Below are 18,118 nucleotides of genomic sequence, written 5' to 3'. Positions count from 1 at the left end.
CCCCCCCCCCTCGACTCCCCGCTCTTCCCTCCCCACACGCCCGCACTGACACATGCACTTCATGGGGCTCGCCTTGGTCGGATTTCCTCGTCCATGTCCAAGCATCCTCCCCTGCTGGATGACAGCGACGCCCCCCTGCTGGCCGATGATGCTCATCTTCCAGGCCGCAGCTCCGACAGTGACTCGGAGCCCGAGCACAGCCCGCTTGTGGTCCCCGCCGCGTCGACCAACCTCAGTGAGATTGACGACTCGATGCCCGAGCCGAAGGCACTCCCCCCCGACGCGACAGCCGCCGTCCCGCCGAAGCTCACCATGCGCGAGGTACGCCGGATTTCTCCGCACCCGGTGGCCGCCCGGCACATGGAGCCCCTCCTCCCTCGACTCCCGGACTGACGTCCCCCTCCCGCCCCCCCCCCCCCCCCGCTTTTCTGTCTGCTCATCTGCCGGCTGCCCGATCAGACTGCCCACCTGGCGATTCTCTTCTGCCTCCTGTGGTTTGGGGCCAACTACACGGCCAATGCTTCGCTGGCCTACACGTCCGTTTCCTCCTCGATGATTTTTTCCACCACCAGCGGAATGTGGACCTTGCTCTTTGGGGCCCTGGCTCGCGTGGACTTCCTGAGCATCGGCAAGTTCTCCAGTGTCCTGGCCGTGTACGCGCTCATTCCGGCCCCTTCTCCTGGCCGCTCTGCTCTCTCGCGCCCTCTCTACTCCTTCCCCCCCTCCCCACCCCCCCCTCTCTCTCTCTCTCTCTTGCTGCTCGCTCCACGCTCAAAATGCTTCCAGCGCGGCATTTCCGGCCCCTACTCACCCGGCCGCCCTCTTCCATTGCCACCAATGTCACCCAGTCTCGGGGGCGTGGTCATGGTGGCACTGACCGACGCCTCGGGGGACACGTCGGGTTCCGGTTCTTCCGGCAGCGGGGCTCCCCTGCCGCCGAATCCCCTTTTGGGTGATCTGCTGGCCCTCGGCGGTGCCATCCTCTATGGGCTGTACATCGTGCTGCTGAAGCTGCGCATTGGCCACGAGGAGCGCATGAACTCCCAGCTCTTCTTTGGTTCGTCCCCGCCAGCCTGTGCATCTGCTCCCTGGTCCATCTCACCCAACCGCCCCGCCTCCCTTGGTCCCTCCCCCCCCCCCCCCTCCCCGTCCAATTTCCTCGGCTGTTGGCCCAGCTTTCGTTGGGCTCTTCAATGTCCTGCTCTTGTGGCCTCTGCTTTTGATCGCGCACTACACCGGGCTGGAGCCCTTCGAGCTGCCGCCCACCTCGCTGGTTTTCTGGGCCTTGATTCTCAATGGCCTGCTGGGGACCGTGGCGTCGGACTTCCTGTGGCTACGTGCCATGCTGATGACCTCACCCGTCATCGTGACCCTCGGCCTGTCGCTCACCATCCCCGGTGCCCTCCTGGCCGAGGCGCTGATTGCCGCATTCGGCGGCTCGGGAGTGTCCATCCCCGACAGCTGGGTCTACTGGATGGGCGTGGTGCTGGTGATGATTGGCTTTGTGGCAGTCAATGCCAGCTCCATCCTCGGTGCCAAGTACGACCCGACAGCCGGCGCGGCGCCGGCTCCGGCCAAGGCAGCATCTCCGCCGGCGGCACGTGTCACCCCGGCCGCCGAAGAGGCGGCCCCGCGCCAGATGCAGGGTCAGGCTCCCGCAATCTCCGAAGCCCCGTCCGTGGTCACCGCCCAGTTCGTTCTGCTGGCCCCGGTGGCCGAGGTGGTCCGCCGGCTGCTCCCCTCCAAGCCACACACCGGGTGATGTGTGGCGACCCTTCGGGTGTCCTCCATCCCCCTCCCTTGCGTTTCGTGCAACCCATACATACGGTGATTCCTTTGCTGCGCAGTTTTGCGGGTGCTTGTCTCCTATTGCTGGATGGGCTGGTGTTGCACCACCGCGCCAAACAAGAGGCCGACGTGTGCTCACACGCACATGTATTGACACGGTGTCCGTCCTCCGGCCCATCAGCCGGAGGCTGCCATGCATGCAGGTGATGCGGCCATCTCAATCCAGCTTGTAGTTGAACTCCTCGATGGAGACGGAAACCTGGCCCTTCTCATCGTAGTCGGCCCACTCGTCCGAAGGGTCGACCTCCTTGAAGATGGTGTCCGACTCGGTGGAGGTGATCTCGAACTCGTCCTGCGGCCGGGCGAAACCGACACCGGAGGGGAGGATGGCAGAGGGTGAGCATGGGTGGGACAGGGGCCGGCAGAACTGGGCAGAGGGTGGCCAAAAGGCCAAGTACGAACCGAAGGGAAGAACTCCACGAGGCTGGTGTTGCGGCACTCGAAAGTGGCGAAGGGGACCAGCTCGGGCGAGGTGCCGGTGATCTCGGTGATGTTGATGCGAAGGACATCTGTCAAGGGCCAAATGCACACCGGGCAGGGTTGTCAGCAGGAGGGGAGAAAGGAGCAGGCCGAAGGAGGGAGCGGGGGGGACGGAAAAGGAAGGGAGGAGGAGGGAAAAGGGGGAGGGGGGGGGGGAGGGGATAATTCGCACCGATGGTAGCCTGACGACGGCAGCCCTTGCAGGTCATGTAGAAGTTGACGCTGACGCGATCATTGTCACCGGGGGAGTCCTTGTCCTACAGGCAGGAGGGGGGAGGTTAGAATGCAAGGAGGCTGGCGAAAAAAGTGCACCCAGAGAAGGCAGCGCGCGTACGATGCCGTTGAAGACCACAGGCTTGGGGGACCGCTCGCGGCAGTTGCTGCACTCGAGCTGCGCGCCGGAAAGAGAAAGGGAGAGGAGGGAAAAAGGAAAGGCAAACAGCAAATTTGGGAGTCAGAGGACACGCGGCAAAGGAGACCCGTCCATGCTCGGCCATTGGTCGTCAGCAAAAAGGGCACGAGCACCACGCACAGTGAACTTCCAGGTGTAGTCGTTGGGGATGCGAAGGTTCTGGCCGTTCTCAATAAGGGCGCTAATGAGGAGGGTCTGGATCTGTGGCCGGGAGAGGGAGAGGCGAGGGCGGGGCGGGGCGGGGCGGGGCGTGGGCGCGCACGCGTGGAGTGTCAGTATCGCGAGCATCGCACTCGAGAGCGCATCAAGGGCCCGGTGGTGTACCATGATGGATGTCTTGACAGTGGAGCTTGTGGGAAATGTGGAAGAGGGGAATGGAAAAGGGCGGACAGGCCGGGAGACGGGCCCACGCCAAGGTGCCAGATCAGTCCCCACCGTCGAGGCCCGGGCGGGTGTGTGTATGTGTGTGAGTGTGTGTGTGTGTGTGTGTGAGGGTGTGTGGCCCGGCCCGTCAACAGGGCCGGCCCGCCGCAAACTGGGTTCAAGTTGCCTGCACTGCCACCGCACTGGCCCGCTCCTGGCGCGATCGCCCTGCCCCGCTCCCCCCCCCCCCCCCCCCCTTCCGCACCCCGGCGTTGGGATTTGCAGCGGGCAGGGGGGCCGGCGCACACCGACACATGTGCAAACCTGGTCTATGTATGGTTTTATTTTCTTTGGCCACCTCTGTGGGTGGTGGGTCCGCGCGCATGCCCTTCACTTGCGCACCAGGGGCAGAGGAGGGAGGGAGGCGCGACAGGCGCGACGCAGCAAGGCACTTACATCCCCGTAGCCCCGGACTTCACCGGTGGCAGGATATCATCCTCGTTGATCTCCTCCTTGCGGGCGACATAGGTGAAAAGGGCCTGATGGCGCCAATCGCGCAGAATCTCAGGCCGATTGTCACCCAGCAGCTCCGACACGTAGTACGCATGGGCGGCATAGATCCCCAGCCGGACATGGTTCAGCCGGATGCCAATGGCCGCCCAATCAACCATATCCAGGCCATCGCCAGCCAGGCCGGTGTACCGCGACGTCCGCCCCAGGATGTATGTCATCATGTGGAACTCGTCCTCATCGGCCGGCGCCACAAGGCGGTCGTGAACCCGATCAATGTGCGACCGAGCGCCATAGATCCGGTGGCCGGTGTATAAATGGTTGCTGGCCGCCAGGCCGGCCAGCGTGGTGCCAAGCGTGGCCAGGACAAACACCTTGAACGAATGGTGTCGCATGTACTGCCGCGACAGCTGTCGTTCGTCGGAAGAATGATGAGGGGAGGGGAAGGGGAAAGGGCAAGACGGCAGGCCCGGAGTCAGTGCTGATGTCCGCGGCGGAGCCAGCCTCAGAGAAAAGCCGCCCATGGGTGGTGGTGGTGGAGGGGGGGCGGGGGACGCACCTGCTGGAGGCGGGACATGGCGGATTGAGTGTGGGTTCCAGGGGTGAGAGGGTAACAGAGGATGGCGGCAGCCCGAAGGGACACAACGAAGAGATGAGGGGGGGGGGGGGAGGAGGAAGATATTGCCCAAATCCAGCCGGGGGGCAAGCTTGGCGCCCTGTCTCTTGTCCCAGGCTCAACAGCAACAGCAGCAGCATGTTTCGCTCTTCTCCGGCCGCCCCCCCCCCCCCTGGCCCACAGGCCCCTTGCTTCTCCCGTGCGCCGGGCCAGGCACGGGGGCGGGGGGATGTCGAAGCGCCGGCACCTGCGGCCTTTGTTATCGGTCATCCGGTGGCAGTCCGGATCCATGTGTGCCCGCGCGTTCGCGCCACACCCACCCACACACCCACACACGCGCCCCGAGGGATGCACCCGAATATGGGCTGCCATTTTCGGACCCCGCACCGGCGTTCCGGGCATCTGGATATCACCCCCCCTCTCTCCCCCCCCCCCCGCCTCCCCCCTCCCGCTACCTCCTCTCCCTTCTTCTCCTCCATTCTTGCCCATCCAGACAAACGAAGAGCAACTGCCGGCATCTCCCCCCCCCCCTCTACACTCATAGCCGATCCCTTTTGGTGCTCTCTCCCATCCCCCGCGCGCATTAGCTCCTGCCAAGATGCCTCCCCGGAAGGTTGCTCCCCCGGCGAAGGTACGCCCTGTCCCCCGCCCTCACATGCTCCGGCGCATTCGCCTTACCCGTTCCCTTCTCCCCCCCTCCCTCCCCCCTACACCCCATCACACTCGCTCTCCTTCCCCCCCGCCCCGGATACTTCAAAGCGGTCTGCCCCGGGCAAGCCCCAGGCGAAGCAGCAGCCGAAGAAGCCGGCTGGCGCCAAGCGCCCCGCTGGTGGTGACGCTTCGGCTTCCGACGCTCCGGCCAAGCGCCCCAAGCATGCTGGCGTCAAGCGCAGCGAGCGTTACTCCAAGACGCCGGCCGTGCCCGAGCAGGAGCTTGACCCGGAGGTTTTGGCCGAGGGCATCGCCGCGCTGGACGAGTATGCCGGCTCCTCATTGAGCTTCCTTGAGAACCTGGATTTTGACAAGTACGTCATGCTATGCTTCCATCTTCTTTTTTTTTCCCCCCCTCCCTCTCCCCTTCGCCGACCCGTGTCCCCTTTTCTTTGAGCGCTCCTCTACTTACCCCCACCTCTGGCCATTGTCCCCGGGCATCTTCTGCCCCTTCTGGTTCCCTCACTTTCAGGAAGGTTGAGCAGGGCAAGATGATTCGCCCGGAGCGCCGCAAGATGGACAACGTCGTGCCCGACGACGCGGCTGTCTTCTCGGATCTCACCATGAGTGAATTGTCCGATTTCGATCTCGATGCCATGCCCTCCGATGACGACATCGACCTGAGCGATGTCGGTGATGGTCATGATGATGATGATGGTGAGGCCGGTGCTTCGGCCAGTGTCGAGGCGCCGGTCATCTCGGATGCGACTCTCATCTCCGGCTTCGGCGATCTGGCCGAGGGATCCGGCGGTGATGATGATGATGATGATGCTGGCAGCGACGATGACATGGACGATGACATGGATGATGACACGGACGATGATGACGATGACAGCCGGGCTGTCCATCGTCCTCGTTCGTGGGAAAGCAGGCCGCAGGCTGCTCAGGCAGGCCGCCTGCCGGTCAAGGCGGCCGATGGGTCCATCATGGTGCCGACCGAGAAGCTGGAAGTGGGTACGTCTACCGGTGTCCCGGCGCATGCATGTGTGCTCATCCTGCCCTGCCCATGTTCTCGGATGTTGACTTGCCCCCTGTGGCCCTAGTTGCCCCCTCGGCCGATGAGCCGCGCCACATCTCCAAGCGTCTGGAGAAGCGCCAGCTCAAGGAGCGCGAGAAGGAGCGCATTGCTCAGGAGAAGGTATCTCTTCTTTTTTTTCTTTCCCTTTCTTGCCTTTTGGTGGCTTTCCCCCTGTCTTGCCTCGCCTTTGTGCCCTCGCAAGCTCCCTCCCACGCTCACCAAATGCATCTCTTTCCCGCCATCCTGTCGTAGCTGGCCAAACGCCAAGCCGAGGCCCAGGCCAAGACCTTTGTCCTGACCACCGAGGAGCGGTCCAAGATCCTGGACGCCGGTGGGGTGAATCGCCTGGTCGTGGCCCAGCGCGAGTGCCTGGCCACGCTGGCCATGCGCATCACCGAGCTCCCGGAGGAGCATATTGGCCTACTGGCGCAGGTCAAGCAGATCTGCACCGATGCCGAGCCGCGCGTGCGCATGCTCGGCCTGGCCACCATGGCTGCTCTCTTCCGGGACCTGATTCCCGGGTATCGGGTCCTGCTGCAGGATATCGACCCGAAGGAGGTGCGCCCCTTTACCGGCTTGGCATACCCCCTGCCTCCTGCCTCCTTTCTTCCTTGTCCCCCTGCTCTTCTTTGGGCCAGGTTGCTGACATCCTGCATCTGCTCCTCCCTTTGGGCTGTCATACACACACACACACACACGCACACACAGCTCTCCAAGGACGTGCGGAAGCTGCACATGTATGAGAGCACCCTGCTGAAGCACTACCAGCAATTCCTGGCCCAGTGCGAGGCGGAGATCTCCGCTGCTCGGCGTCTGCAGCGGCGCTTTGCCCGCCGTGCTGGCAATGAGCCGGAGGGCGACGCCTCGGCCGGCGGGGCCCCGCTCACCGCTCGCGACGTCGAGGACATGAAGCAGCTGTCGATCGTGGCCTTCCGCTGTATGGCCGAGCTCCTGGTGCGTGTGCCATTTTGTCTCCGCCCTGTCTTGGGGGTTTTCTTTTTCCTTGCCCCTCATCAGCCCATCGGTGTGCCGAGCGGGGCGCGCCCATTCTTACCGGCCTTTCGCTCGATCTCCCCGCGCCTGGCCCTTCTCCCCAAATAGGTGGCCAAGCCCCATTTCAACTTCCGCAACAACTTGGTCATTGCGATCGTCAACCGCCTGGGCACTGCTCATCCTCCCGAGGTACCGTACTCCCTCTGTCCCAGGGCCGCCTCCCCTCCATGTGGCGTCCGCCATGCCGTGATCACTGACCCGACGGTTTCTTACGCCCCCCCCCCCCCCCCCCCCGCCCCTGATGCAGATTGGTATCGAGGCCGAGCGAAGCCTATTGGAGGTCCTGAAGACCGATGAGCTCGGCGATGTGGCGCTCGATGTCACGCGTGCTGTGACCAAACTGGTGCGCGCGCGCACCGGCGCCGCCGGTGGCGTGCCCGTCCCGGCGGTCCGTCTGCTCATGTCTCTGCGCTTGCTGAAGGAGCTGAAGCCGGAGGATCTGGTGGAGGCAGCCAAGCCCAAGACCCAGTCTGGCCCCGGTGGCAAGAAGGGAAAGAAGGCTGCTCCGCATGTGTCTCGCCAGCAGCGCAAGCTCAAGAAGCTGGAGAAGGAGATCGATCGTGACCTGCGCGAGTCTGAGGCCACCTACCGCCGAGAGGAGCGCATTCGTCTGCAGACCGACACCCTGAGTATGGTGATCCAGATTTATTTCCGTCTGATCAAGCAGGCCGCCGCGTCGGGGTCCAGCGTGGCTGGCCCGGTGGGCCGTGTCCTGCCTACCGTGCTGGAGGGCCTTAGCGCGTGCGTCTCCCCCGCCCCCTTTCGCCCCCCCCTCCTCCCGCATTCCCTCCCATACACACACACACACACACACACACATACGCGCACGCACACTCCCTCCGCCCCCCGACACTGACATCCGACATCTCCCGGGCGCCGTGTGGGGCCTCCTTTGTGACCGTTGCGCTGAAGATATGCGCACCTGATCAACATTGACTTCTTCCAGGATCTGCTGGTTGCCCTTCGCTCCGTGGCGCTGGCCTCGCTGCCGGCCGCCACGTCGACCGTCGCCGGGACCGGGGTCTCGGCCAACTCCACGATCAGCCCGCGCAATGCCCTTCACTGCGTGCTGGCGGCTTTCCGCCTGGTGTCCAACCACGGCCTGGAGGCCTTGAACTTGGATCTGAAGGACTTCTACAGTGTGCTCTTCCGCCTGCTGCCGCTGCTTCCCTTCACCGCCGGCGGGCTGTCCTACACCGGCGAATCGACCCAGGATGACAGTGTCCTCCTGGCGGTGGAGGCCATTGATGCCATGCTGCACAAGGCCAAGAACGTGCGTCTTCGACCGCACCCCCCCCCCTTGGCCCTCGCCTGACCTGCTCAGCCCTGACCATCGCTCCTCCCCTGCCCCTTGCCCTGCGCCTGTTCGACGTGTGCGCACACGCTCTCCCTTTGACTGGCCCGCACGCTTGAACACACTCCCCTCCTCCCCCTGCCCCCTCCCTTCTCCTTCGACAGGTTTCCCAAGAGCGCATCGCCGCCTTCATCAAGCGTCTCTTCCATGTGGCTTCGCAGATGCCCTCCTCCAACAAGTCCCTGTTGCTGGTGGCCTCGGCGCACAGCCTCCTCCGGCGCTGGCCGCGCACTCGGGCTCTGCTGGATACGGAGCAGTCGAATGCCGCGTCGGCCGGTGTGTATCGCGCAGATGCCGATGACCCCGACCTTTCGGCCCCCTTCTCCTCCCCCCTGTGGGACCTGGCCATCATGCAGCAGAACTTCCATCCGACTGTGGCCACCTTGGCCAGTCGTATTGCCGGGGATCTGCCCGGGCTGTCTGGCTCGCCGGCCGAACTCCTGGCCAAGTATGACGCCACCGGCGGTCGGACGGTCTTCCCTGCCTGGACCCCGCCGGCCAACCACCCGCTGGCCCGTGCTCAGGAGAAGGTGCGCCATCTGGGTGCCTTTGTGATGCCTCTCGTCCCGCTTTCCACGCTGCTCGAAGGCCCCACGCGCCTCTTCATGCTTGGGTCGCTGTTTGGTCCCTCCCCGCGCCTGCTTCTTTGCCGCTTTTTATTCGCATGCACTCCGCTTGATCGATGCGCCGCGGCCCTTCTAACGCCGGATGCCTGTCCACCTGCGCCATGACGTCCATCGATTGGCTTTCCCTCCGCGAAAAAAAAAACAGTCCGCCGGCAAGGCTCTCTTTGTGCGCTCGGCTGCCGGGCCCCCCTCGACCTTCCTGCGTGGGATCCAGTCCAGTCACGCCGATCGGCTAGACTTCTTCGATACCGCCGAGGCCCTGCCGAAGTCGGTCACTGGAGCCATGTCGCGGCACTTCATTGCCACCATTTCCCAGCTGATGGGCGGTGAGGAGGATGATGATGATGATGACGACGAGGAGGAGGGCTCCTCTTCTGGCGAGGAGGAGGAGGAGCAGGACAGCGATGTCGGGCCGGACAGCGAGGATGACGACGCCTCGGCCGGCGAGGAGTCCGAGTACTCGGACAGTGACTCGGAGGAGCACTTCCGTGCTGAGTGCTGATGGCCCGTGCATGTGTGCGCATTTTTTATATAGCTGCACGCACATCCGTGTGCATACGAGTTTGCCCTTCTCCTCCTGGCCCATCTGCCTCCCCGCCCCTTTGATCGTCCAATGCCAGAGCCACAAGAACACGACCAACAGTGAGACCGAGGGGGGAGCCTTTTTTGTACATGTATCCTTGCCTCCCCCTTTCTCCGTCCCCTTGGGGGCGACTGGCACACGCCCTCGCCCACGCTCACACCCACGCCGACCACATGCCTGTCGCGCTGCCTGTGTCCTGTCGCCCGAATAGAATGAAATCGGACCCCCTTCCCTGATGTGCGTGCATGTGTGTGTGTGTGTGTCCGTGTGTGTGAATGTGCAAGCCTCCCGGCATGCATGAAGGAGCGCATGCCATCTTGGACATGCCCATGGCCACGAGCATGCCCCCTATGGGCATCGCGAATGCAAAACCCGGCGACGTGAGGCCCTCAAACAAAAAAACAAGTGGGCAGAGGGACAAACGTGTATTTGGGGCTTCCCTCTCGCAAGGACACGTGCTGCTCACATCGAGGCATCCTCATCGCTGCTGAGCGCAGACTGCGGGCTGTCATCCTCGAAGGGAGGCTGCACACCAGGCATCAGGGGGGCGGCGGTTCCCTCTCTGGAGGGGTCCCATCCGTCAATCGCACGGCGATCCGAGGAGTACCGACCAAAGACCCCGCCCGGGGAAAGGGGCAGGGGGAAGCCACCGACCGAGGGGCGCCGGAAGTGCGAAGTCCCATGCCGGGAGAAGGAGGACAGGCCGAGCACCGGCCCGGATGCGGGAGGAGATGCACCTGGGCTGGGCCTTGTCAGGGAGGAGGCATGGTCGTCCCCGGCGACAGGGTGGCCACTGGCCGCCATGAGGGGCACACACGGGGGCCCTGATGACGAGGGGGAGACCGGGCCGGACGGGGTGACAGCCGTGTGAATCCGCAAGAGGGGCCTCGGAGACCCGTCAGTCCGGTCCGGTGACATGGAGGAATGGCCCCGCTGGTGGGCATGCTCGGTCACCGGGTTTGTCGGTTCCAATGGGTGGACATGGACCACTGCCTCCGCCGGAATGGCCAGCTCGCCATCATTCGTGGCCTCCTCCTCCTCCTCCTCCGCGTCCTCCGCGTCCTCCTCCTCGCCCTCCCAGGAGGAGGAGAGCGTCGAACCTCCAGCAGGCTCGGGATCGGCGGAAAAGAGGACCTCGCGCGTTTTGCCGGATGGCTGCGGCGAGCTGGGCCGCGAGTCAATGCGCACCGGCACACTGAACATGCCAAAGGCCTCTTCGAAGGAAAGAAGCGCCCCATCAGGCCCAACATCAGGGCTGGTGGAAGTGGTGTGCGGTACCAGGGGGCCGGGCCCACCTCCGCGACGGCCACGACCTCGTGACCGCGGTGTTCCCTGTCTCATTGGCCTGCGACCCGGCGACGCGGGAGGGCTTCCCGGCGAAGCGCCCGCCTGAGGCGTCACATCCAATGCCTTGCTTCCCAACAGGGCAGACCCGGTCAGGAGAGACTGGCCGGAATAATTGTCATCCAGCGACCGAGCCAGGGCAGCCGGCGCACCGCCGGGGCTTCCATCAGGAGAGGGCTCAGCCCCGGGCCCGGTCGGCCGGCCGATGTCCACCGATGCAGATGTGGCTCTCCGGGCGAAGGTACTCCGTGGCCCGGGCTCACTGCTGACAGCTACCTGGGAAAAGGGGCCTACCGCTCGATCCGGGTCCACCAGCGGACCGACCAGGTGGACGGCATCGGAAAAGGCTCCCGGCAAGGGCGGCGCCGGGGGAATGACCGCCCGGACGGGCTGATCATCCACCAGCCCATCGCCATTCACCGAGACAGACCCGGCAGCCAAGGATCCAGATGAGTCGGAGGAGGTGGCCGAGTTTGTGGCGGAGGAGGAACTTCCCCCGAAAAAGCGCGTCAGACCGGTCCGCTGGAGAAGCATCTCAAATGACAGGGCTCCGGCAAGTGCCGGGGACTGGGCCAATCCCGGGCCCGGAGAGGCGGGCTTGGGCGACGATGGGATCGGACTGGCCGGGGCGGTGGCGCTCGAAGGATTGTCATGCGCAGAAGGTATCGAAGCGATCGCATCGCCGGAAGGATCGTCGGGAGGGATCTGAAGAGGCACAGCGGGTGCCGGGCTAGCAGCAGCAGCAGCAGCAGTAGTAGTAGTAGAAGCAGCGGTTGCTGTTGCCGTCGTTGTTGCGGCTGTTGTTGCAGCTGTTGTTGTGGGATCAAAACTCTCGGTAGTAGCTGGGACAGCAGGATCAGCAGCAGGATCAGCAGCAGGATCAGCAGCAGGATCAGCAGCAGGGTCAGGATCGTCACCCGGGCGGGAGCTGGCCCCGGCATGGCCACCGCTCGGGGCATCATCGGAGGAGGGCACTTCACTGGGGCCATTTGAGCTGGACAATGTCTTCAACTCGACCGGGGCCAGGCGCCGACGGCGTGCCTCGACAACAGCCACACTACCGACGCCGCTGGCGGCCCCGACAGCTGCGCCAGCCACTGCGGCCGCGGCCGCGGCCGCTGCACCAACTCCCAGCACCGCAAATGTCCCGGGCCCGAGGAGGACCGCCCCGGCCAGGGCACACGCCGCGGCCGCAGTCAGCGCCGTAGACCGGGACTTGCTTTGCGTCTCGCCGGGCGGAACTCGCAGGGCGTCGGACAGCTCGGCCAGGAGATTCGACGCGCTCGTTGGACTGGACGGAGCAAGGGAGGTTTCCCCGTCGGGAGCGCCGGCCGCCGGGGTAAAGGACAGCAATGAAATGAGCCCCGTTCCAGGGAGGGGCCCCGGGCCGGCGGGGGCAAAGAATTTGCTGATTTGACTGCCCAGGGTGGACCCGGCAACGCCAGGCCGAGCAACTGCCGAGCTGATTGGCTGATCGGGCGAAGCCCCCGACAGAGGGGCCGCCGAGGGGGCCGCCGAGGAGACCTTGACCGCAGCTGCTGCCGGGGGGATGGCTGGCAGCAAAACCGACCGATCAAACTCGATGGCCGGCAAGGCAAGGCGCCCGAGGGCCAAATCGGCTGGCAAGCCCGACACCACCGCCGGAGGGGCCTCCTCCGGCGGGCCACCAGGCAACGAGGCGATGGCCGCAACAAGGACATGCGTGCGCGCGTCCACCGAATCGTCCTCATCTTCCTGGGCGCAGTCCACAGACAAGCCGAACCCCCAGGCAGCATGGTCCAGGAGGGTGGCCGAGTCGGAGGAAGATGCTCCCAGTTCGGGCATCGGCATCGCAGGCAGGGGAGAGGATGCGGCGGGCGAGTTGAGCGCCGCATCTGCCGGGAGGGGCTCGATCGACGATGGGGGGGGTGACGATGGTGGCCGTGGCGATGGCGGTGAGCCGGGCAGCACCACCGGGGCCGGTGTCCCAGGGAGGAGCTTGGCCAGGATGTGTCGCACATGTGAGGAGGCGGCATCGGCCAGCAGCCGGTCAAAGCTACTCCGAGCGAGGAAACCACAGTCAGCCCAAGACACAGGCGGCGACGGCTCGGCGGGGAAAGAACGAGTCAGGTGGAACCCAGCTGGAGGAGGTGCATGCGTACGATGTGGAATCGAGGATCTCCCTCAAGTGGGCCATGTCCGGAGCCTCTCCCTCCGGCTCGGGAGGGAGGATCACGCCAAAGGTGTGGGCGAGATCGTCTGGTGGCGGGGGCGACGGCGGCGGCGACAATGACAAAGTTCGACGATCATCGGCCGTAAATGGCGGACGCGACAGTCGGGCGTCGCTCCGCAGGGGCGGAGGGCGCTCGGTCCTGCGGGGGGAGGACGGGGAAAGAGGGCCCTCGAGAGCCGGGACCGGCGAGGAGACCGGCTGCTGGGCAGTCGCCGGAAGATGGGGCTCCTGCCGGACAGCCGGCGATGATGGCGAGGCCGGACTTTCAGAAGCCGACCATCCAGAAAGGCTGGTGCTCGGGTCAGCCGGCAGAGAAGCGCCCTGGTCCTCGCTGAATGGCGAAGGCAGCTGGTCCTCACCCGTGGCAGTGGCGGACTGAGCGGGAGAGGCGGGCCCGGCTGCCGTCATGCCTCTGTCCGCACAGACACCGGACCGGGGGTTTCAAATGACAGGAGGACTAACAAGGAGCAGGCGGCAACCGGGGCGAGGGGGCAAAGTGCAGCGGCGAGGCAAAGGAACAGGCAGGAGAGGAGGGGAGATGCGTGTGGCCCCCGGGCCCGGGGGAGGATGGGCGCATGCCAGGGCCGGATGAACCCCCCCCCCGCCCTCAGGCGCCCTGGGCATGCATGCATATCCATCAAGATCGGCATCCGGGAAATGCCGCCGCACCCCTGGGCTCTTGCAACCCTGCTCCCCCTCCCATGCTTGTGTGTGGGTGTGTGGGTGTCCGTGTGTGTGTCCGTGTGTGTGTCCGTGTGTGTGTGTCCGTGTGTGTGTCCGTGTGTGTGTGTCCGTATGGGTGTCCGTGTGTGTCCCCCGGGCCAAATGTTGGCAGTACGTGCGCCCCCCGCCCCCCTCCTCCCCCCTCGAAGGTGCCAGTCAGATCGCCGTCGATCGGAATGACGAGGCCGGCCCGCCGAAAAAAGGGCCGCCTCCAGAAACCCGCCCCAACACCCAGGCGCCCGGAAGGCGGCAGGCCGGGTGGACGGGAGCGCACCCTCCCAAGCGGAAGCCCGGCATCGGCAGAGGGACCGGAGGACTCCACACTTCAGGCACAAAGCTGGGGAAAAACGCGACGACGCTCCCCTGGGTGGTGCGATCATGTGAGCCCAAACCCCGGGAACATGCCACCTGATGTTATATCAGAACTGGACTATCTGCTCGCGAGGCGCCCCCTGCCGGGGCGGATTGTGGGTGAACTGCTGCATCAAGAGCACTCATCGGCAACAATCACTGCTTCAAGGCAGGATCCGCCTGGCCAAGGCGCCGGGGCGAGCGGGGTATTTGTGTAGATGTGTTTGTGTGCGGGGGTGGGGGGGTGGGGGGGCACACGATTAAGCGAGACCAGATCCTACCGGTTACACACTTTTAGGGGAGGAAATCCCTGGACCTGGGAGCGCGTGCGCGAGTGCGCGATCTCCCCCCCCCCCCCCCCCCCTACGAGAGACCCCCGCGGAAAACCGAGGACTCTCTTGCCCCCTCTCCGCCCTCGCCCCCTCATACCATGGTCTGATCGTCCACCCGAGGACCAGTGGATGGAGTGGGCAGGAGAGACAGAGAGAGCTCGGCACGGGGCCGGGGCCGGGGCCGGGGCCGGGGCCGGGGCCGGGGCCGGGGCCGGGGCCGGGGCTGGAGCTGTAAGATGCGGGGTGGCGGGAGTCGACTGCCGGATTCCCTCGGAATGGTCCTGCTCCCCCGCTCCTGGCACCTTCCGCCTCCAGGTCGTCCGGGCCTCTGCCTCATGCTGTGTAAAGCTGCTCACGGGATGGGTTGAAATTCCCAAAGACTACTCGAGCAACATGCACCGTGTGTCCGCGAGGGGCAGGGCGAGACAGAGACAGAGACAGAGACAGAGAGAGAGAGAGACAGGGAGACAGGCCGGGGGGGATAGAGTAGAACCATGGACAAAGCCCGCCGAGCGAGACCCCCTCGGCGCGGAGTGGCTTCTTTTTCCCGCACTGGCCCACCGCCCCCGGGTTGATCAGGGCAAAGCCAATCCCCAAGACCACCTCACTTCTAAAACGATTCTTTCTTCCTTTCAGACGCGTATGCCCGTCACTTCCCCCCCCCTGCTTGCGATCGAAAGAGACCCAGAGGGAAACTTCCACGCCACATCGCCAGACGAAATGGAATTCCTCTTTCATTGACACCCTGACTCGCCGCAAGGATATCTCGCCCTCTCCCACGGACGGATTTTCTCCACCGGAAAGCCGCGTATACATTCACCATACATGAGTAATCTTGCCCTGTTACTCTGCCACCAGCCGGACCACTGCCCCCGGTGCACGCCACGCTGTGCGAAGGCGGCAGCCGCCGCCGCCGCCGCCGCTCGGGGTGCTTCCCTGGTGCCGCCCGCCGGGCAGCCGCCTGCCGCGCCCGGGCCCCCTCCCCCCCCGGCAGCCACGCCCCTCATCAAGCGCACTCTAGAAAGCAGCAGGTGCGCGCGGGTGTCCGCGACGCAACTCTCCTCCGCCCCATTGTCCCTGGCTCCCTGTGCTTTTGCATTCGCTTCCCCCCCCCGCCCCCTCTCATCCTCCGGTCGCACGTTCCGCCCCTTTCCCGTCCCGCCCCCCCCCCTGCCCCGATGTATCCCTCCTAACGGCGACCATTGGCCAGAGACAGTCGCGTGCCCGCCCTGTACATCCCGCCACTCGATGGCGAGCGCCCTCAAGCCGGGGATCTGCACATTTCGGGCCATGTCCCGATGCATCGTCCGGGAAGCCCCGCCCCGCCTCCCGTGACGCCGGCACACTCCCCACGCGAGAGTGAGTTTGCCCTCGAAAATGAGGACCCCCTCAGCAAGGAGCTGGCTACCGAGCGCCTTTGGCACCCGGATCCGACCCCCGAGCGTCGACGCTTCTGGGCCGACCAGATCGTCACCCTGGACGGGCGCCTGGTTCCCCGGCGCCAGGCCGGACGCACGGACAACCTGACGGGCTTTGACCTGAACGACGCCCTCCAGCATGAGCCCCACCCGCTGCCGGAGGAGCCGGGCTCCTTGGATGCCTTCTTTCCGTCGATCGGCTACCAGGCCCCGGTGCAGCCGAGCTCGCCCGTGCCCTCGGCCATGTCGCCGACGGTGCCCCTTTCCCCGGGAGCCGTGGCCATCGACATGGGCTCGGCACCAACCTCCCCGCGGCGGACCCTTTGGCAGCGCATTGCCGGGGCCCTGTCGCCCCGGGGCGACCCGGCGCACATGCCGCTGCCCCAGCAGCCGGCCGGCCCGGCGGCCGCCAATGCCGCGGCCGCCGGATCGGCCATCCAGGAAGACGACTGGCGCGACCCGGAGCTGGTGATCGCCGCCGCCCGGAGTGTCTCCTCGAGCGCCTCGCTGGATCCCTCCCGCGATGAGAGCTCCACCAGCAGCGTGGCCGACGAATTGCGGCCGCTCATCTCGCACCCGAGGCCGGTCGAGCCGCGGCCCATCCCCCCGCGTAGCAGCCTCACGGACTACCTCTTCCCCTGGCAGCGAGCCGGCTACCACCATGATCCGCTCCCGAACTTCGACCCGGATCACCCGGCTGACAGTGGCCAGGTGACGGTCATTCGCCGGACGCCGATGGCCGGGGGCGGGCAAGTTCTCGGCCCGGACTACTGGCTGGGCGTCGGCAATGCGCCCACGGCCGAGGTGCTGCGCCGGCGCGCCTTCGCCGATGGCGGGGCCCTTCCCCTGCCGAGCCAGCAGCAGATGCACCAGCTGATGCACCATCGCCGGGAGGAGGTCCTCGGCCAGGTGGTCCCCGGTGCCAGGCGGGACTTCCGCCAGCAGCTGGCCGACGCCGTGGCCGGCCGGCCGGATCCCGCTGAGGTGACCCTTCCCCCGCGGCCGGATTTCGACCAGGACGACTTGTGGACCGGCGGCCCGATGAAGCCCTTCTCCCTGGCCGGCGCGGGTGAGAGCGCGGCCGGCGGGTCGCAGGTGAATGACCGCGCGGCGGCCGGGCCCGGCGGCCGGCCGCGGCCGCGGCCCGCCTGGGACCCGGATGGCATCCTGCACCCGCACCAGCTCCTGTCCGCCGGCTTCCGCGCCGGCCAGCTTGGCTCCTCCAGTGGCTGGTCGTCGACGGAGCTTCGGCACCGCGACCAGCAGACCGACGGCCGGCAGCCCGCCGGCCCCGGGCGCCGCCATTCCTTTCGGCGGGCCGGTGCTGACGACCACCATGACCAGCCCCTTGCTGGGGCCTGGCGGCGAATGCTCAACAGCCACCTTCCCATCGACCCGCTTGGGCGCCCGCTCGATCCGGGTGCCGGGGCACTGCGACCGGCCGGAGCTCTGTCGCGACCGGAACCTCCCCTGGCCCCCGACCTAATGATGCGCCCCTCGGTGGGGGGCATGGCTCCCGGCGGCTCCCAGGGGGTGGCATCGCTTGCCGAAGGCCCGAGCACCGGCCCCACCGAGCGCCTGGCTCTCGGGGGCCCTCTCGACGCCGGTGGACATGCAGCCCCCCGGGATCAGGGGATGTTTAGCACGGCATCCGGGCGCATCTTCCGCAATGGGACCTTCAACCGGCCGCCACTGCCCGGCCAGGGGGGCGCCCCGGAGCACGACCTGGCCGACCGCCGCGACCGTGCCCAGGCCGACTTACGCCAATACCAGGCGGCTCGCCTTTCGGGCATCGGGGCCGCGGCGGCCAGCACCGCCCCGGCCGGCGAGGAGACCCTCTGGCAGCCGGCCGCCGCCACGAGCTTCCAACAGCAAACCTCCGGCCCGATGAATGCCGGCGCGGGGCGTCGAAGCAATGGCCACCGGGGCCCGATCCCCGACCGCCGCCGCCGCTTCAACGACGACAACTTCTGCCAGAGCATCATCTTTGACCTCGGCGACTCGTGAAACATTGGGCGCCGGCCCGCGTGCGCACGCGAGCCGCCAGGAGCGCGCGCAACACCGGCCCCCGAGGAGGGCCAGCTGGCGAGGACTCGTTGGCTGGGGGGGCGGCGCATGCGGGGGGGGGGGGAGGAACGTGCGATGTTGTGGAATACCCCCCCCC

The 18,118-nt window shown here is 66.1% G+C and overlaps 7 protein-coding genes across 8 annotated transcripts in view; 4 read left to right on the top strand and 3 right to left on the bottom strand.

The window, feature by feature from the left end:
* H696_02965 overlaps positions 1–1,851 on the top strand; it is a 2,423-nt gene extending 572 nt beyond the window's left edge. Inside the window, exons 3-6 of one of the 2 annotated variants that reach the window (XM_009496848.1) lie at positions 103–321; positions 460–653; positions 849–1,057; positions 1,176–1,851. In XM_009496848.1, coding sequence (XP_009495123.1) covers positions 103–321; positions 460–653; positions 849–1,057; positions 1,176–1,762 — 1,209 coding nt within the window. In that variant the 3' untranslated portion in view covers positions 1,763–1,851. Of the gene's footprint in view, positions 1–9; positions 322–459; positions 654–848; positions 1,058–1,175 lie in introns of those variants that run through there. The other variant, XM_009496849.1, reaches the window with a different exon arrangement.
* H696_02964 (hypothetical protein) lies at positions 1,852–3,192 on the bottom strand. Its single transcript, XM_009496847.1, has 6 exons — positions 3,065–3,192; positions 2,861–2,941; positions 2,663–2,719; positions 2,501–2,585; positions 2,251–2,357; positions 1,852–2,140 (listed from the first exon to the last, which is right to left on the bottom strand). Exons 1-6 carry the CDS (start codon positions 3,065–3,067, stop codon positions 2,006–2,008), a joined length of 468 nt encoding a protein of 155 aa, XP_009495122.1. The 5' UTR covers positions 3,068–3,192; the 3' UTR covers positions 1,852–2,005.
* Positions 3,193–3,428: 236 nt separating this feature from the next.
* Positions 3,429–4,279, bottom strand: H696_02963 (hypothetical protein). Its single transcript, XM_009496846.1, has 2 exons — positions 4,173–4,279; positions 3,429–4,023 (listed from the first exon to the last, which is right to left on the bottom strand). Exons 1-2 carry the CDS (start codon positions 4,188–4,190, stop codon positions 3,556–3,558), a joined length of 486 nt encoding a protein of 161 aa, XP_009495121.1. The 5' UTR covers positions 4,191–4,279; the 3' UTR covers positions 3,429–3,555.
* Positions 4,280–4,663: 384 nt separating this feature from the next.
* Positions 4,664–9,801, top strand: H696_02962 (hypothetical protein). The gene is made up of 11 exons (XM_009496845.1): positions 4,664–4,860; positions 4,989–5,254; positions 5,413–5,894; positions 5,984–6,078; positions 6,211–6,516; positions 6,667–6,912; positions 7,060–7,140; positions 7,259–7,752; positions 7,924–8,284; positions 8,470–8,895; positions 9,137–9,801. The coding sequence occupies exons 1-11, from the start codon at positions 4,828–4,830 to the stop codon at positions 9,491–9,493; spliced, it is 3,147 nt and encodes a 1,048-aa protein (XP_009495120.1). The 5' UTR covers positions 4,664–4,827; the 3' UTR covers positions 9,494–9,801.
* A 179-nt stretch (positions 9,802–9,980) lies between these two features.
* H696_02961 (hypothetical protein) lies at positions 9,981–12,039 on the top strand. Its single transcript, XM_009496844.1, has one exon. The coding sequence runs from the start codon at positions 10,491–10,493 to the stop codon at positions 10,965–10,967; it is 477 nt and encodes a 158-aa protein (XP_009495119.1). The 5' UTR covers positions 9,981–10,490; the 3' UTR covers positions 10,968–12,039.
* Positions 12,017–13,705, bottom strand: H696_02960 (hypothetical protein; the record flags this gene model as incomplete). Its single annotated transcript, XM_009496843.1, has 2 exons — positions 13,060–13,705; positions 12,017–12,953 (listed from the first exon to the last, which is right to left on the bottom strand). Coding segments are annotated over exons 1-2 (1,416 nt in total), but the record flags the coding sequence as incomplete, so codon positions are not given.
* A 1,656-nt stretch (positions 13,706–15,361) lies between these two features.
* Positions 15,362–17,961, top strand: H696_02959 (hypothetical protein; the record flags this gene model as incomplete). The annotated part of the gene is made up of 2 exons (XM_009496842.1): positions 15,362–15,567; positions 15,753–17,961. The coding sequence occupies 2 exons, from the start codon at positions 15,362–15,364 to the stop codon at positions 17,959–17,961; spliced, it is 2,415 nt and encodes an 804-aa protein (XP_009495117.1).
* Between the last annotated feature and the right edge of the window lie 157 nt (positions 17,962–18,118).

This window comes from Fonticula alba, assembly GCF_000388065.1.
Source record: "Fonticula alba strain ATCC 38817 unplaced genomic scaffold supercont2.4, whole genome shotgun sequence".
Taxonomy (NCBI): Eukaryota; order Rotosphaerida; family Fonticulaceae; genus Fonticula; species Fonticula alba.
The sequence above is the reverse complement of the archived record's forward strand: the minus strand, read 5'-3'. Positions and strand labels throughout refer to the sequence as shown.

Excerpts from the sequence above, each read along its gene's own strand:
- H696_02961 (XM_009496844.1), top strand. The coding sequence starts at position 10,491 with ATGGAGGAATGGCCCCGCTGGTGGGCATGCTCGGTCACCGGGTTTGTC.
- H696_02964 (XM_009496847.1), bottom strand. Across the intron at positions 2,586-2,662 it reads CTGTGGTCTTCAACGGCATC|GACAAGGACTCCCCCGGTGA; the intron begins GTACGCGCGCTG and ends TCCTGCCTGTAG. Across the intron at positions 2,141-2,250 it reads TCGTGGAGTTCTTCCCTTCG|GACGAGTTCGAGATCACCTC; the intron begins GTTCGTACTTGG and ends GCCCGGCCGCAG.
- H696_02962 (XM_009496845.1), top strand. The coding sequence starts at position 4,828 with ATGCCTCCCCGGAAGGTTGCTCCCCCGGCGAAG. Across the intron at positions 7,141-7,258 it reads GCACTGCTCATCCTCCCGAG|ATTGGTATCGAGGCCGAGCG; the intron begins GTACCGTACTCC and ends CCCCTGATGCAG. Across the intron at positions 8,285-8,469 it reads TGCTGCACAAGGCCAAGAAC|GTTTCCCAAGAGCGCATCGC; the intron begins GTGCGTCTTCGA and ends CTCCTTCGACAG.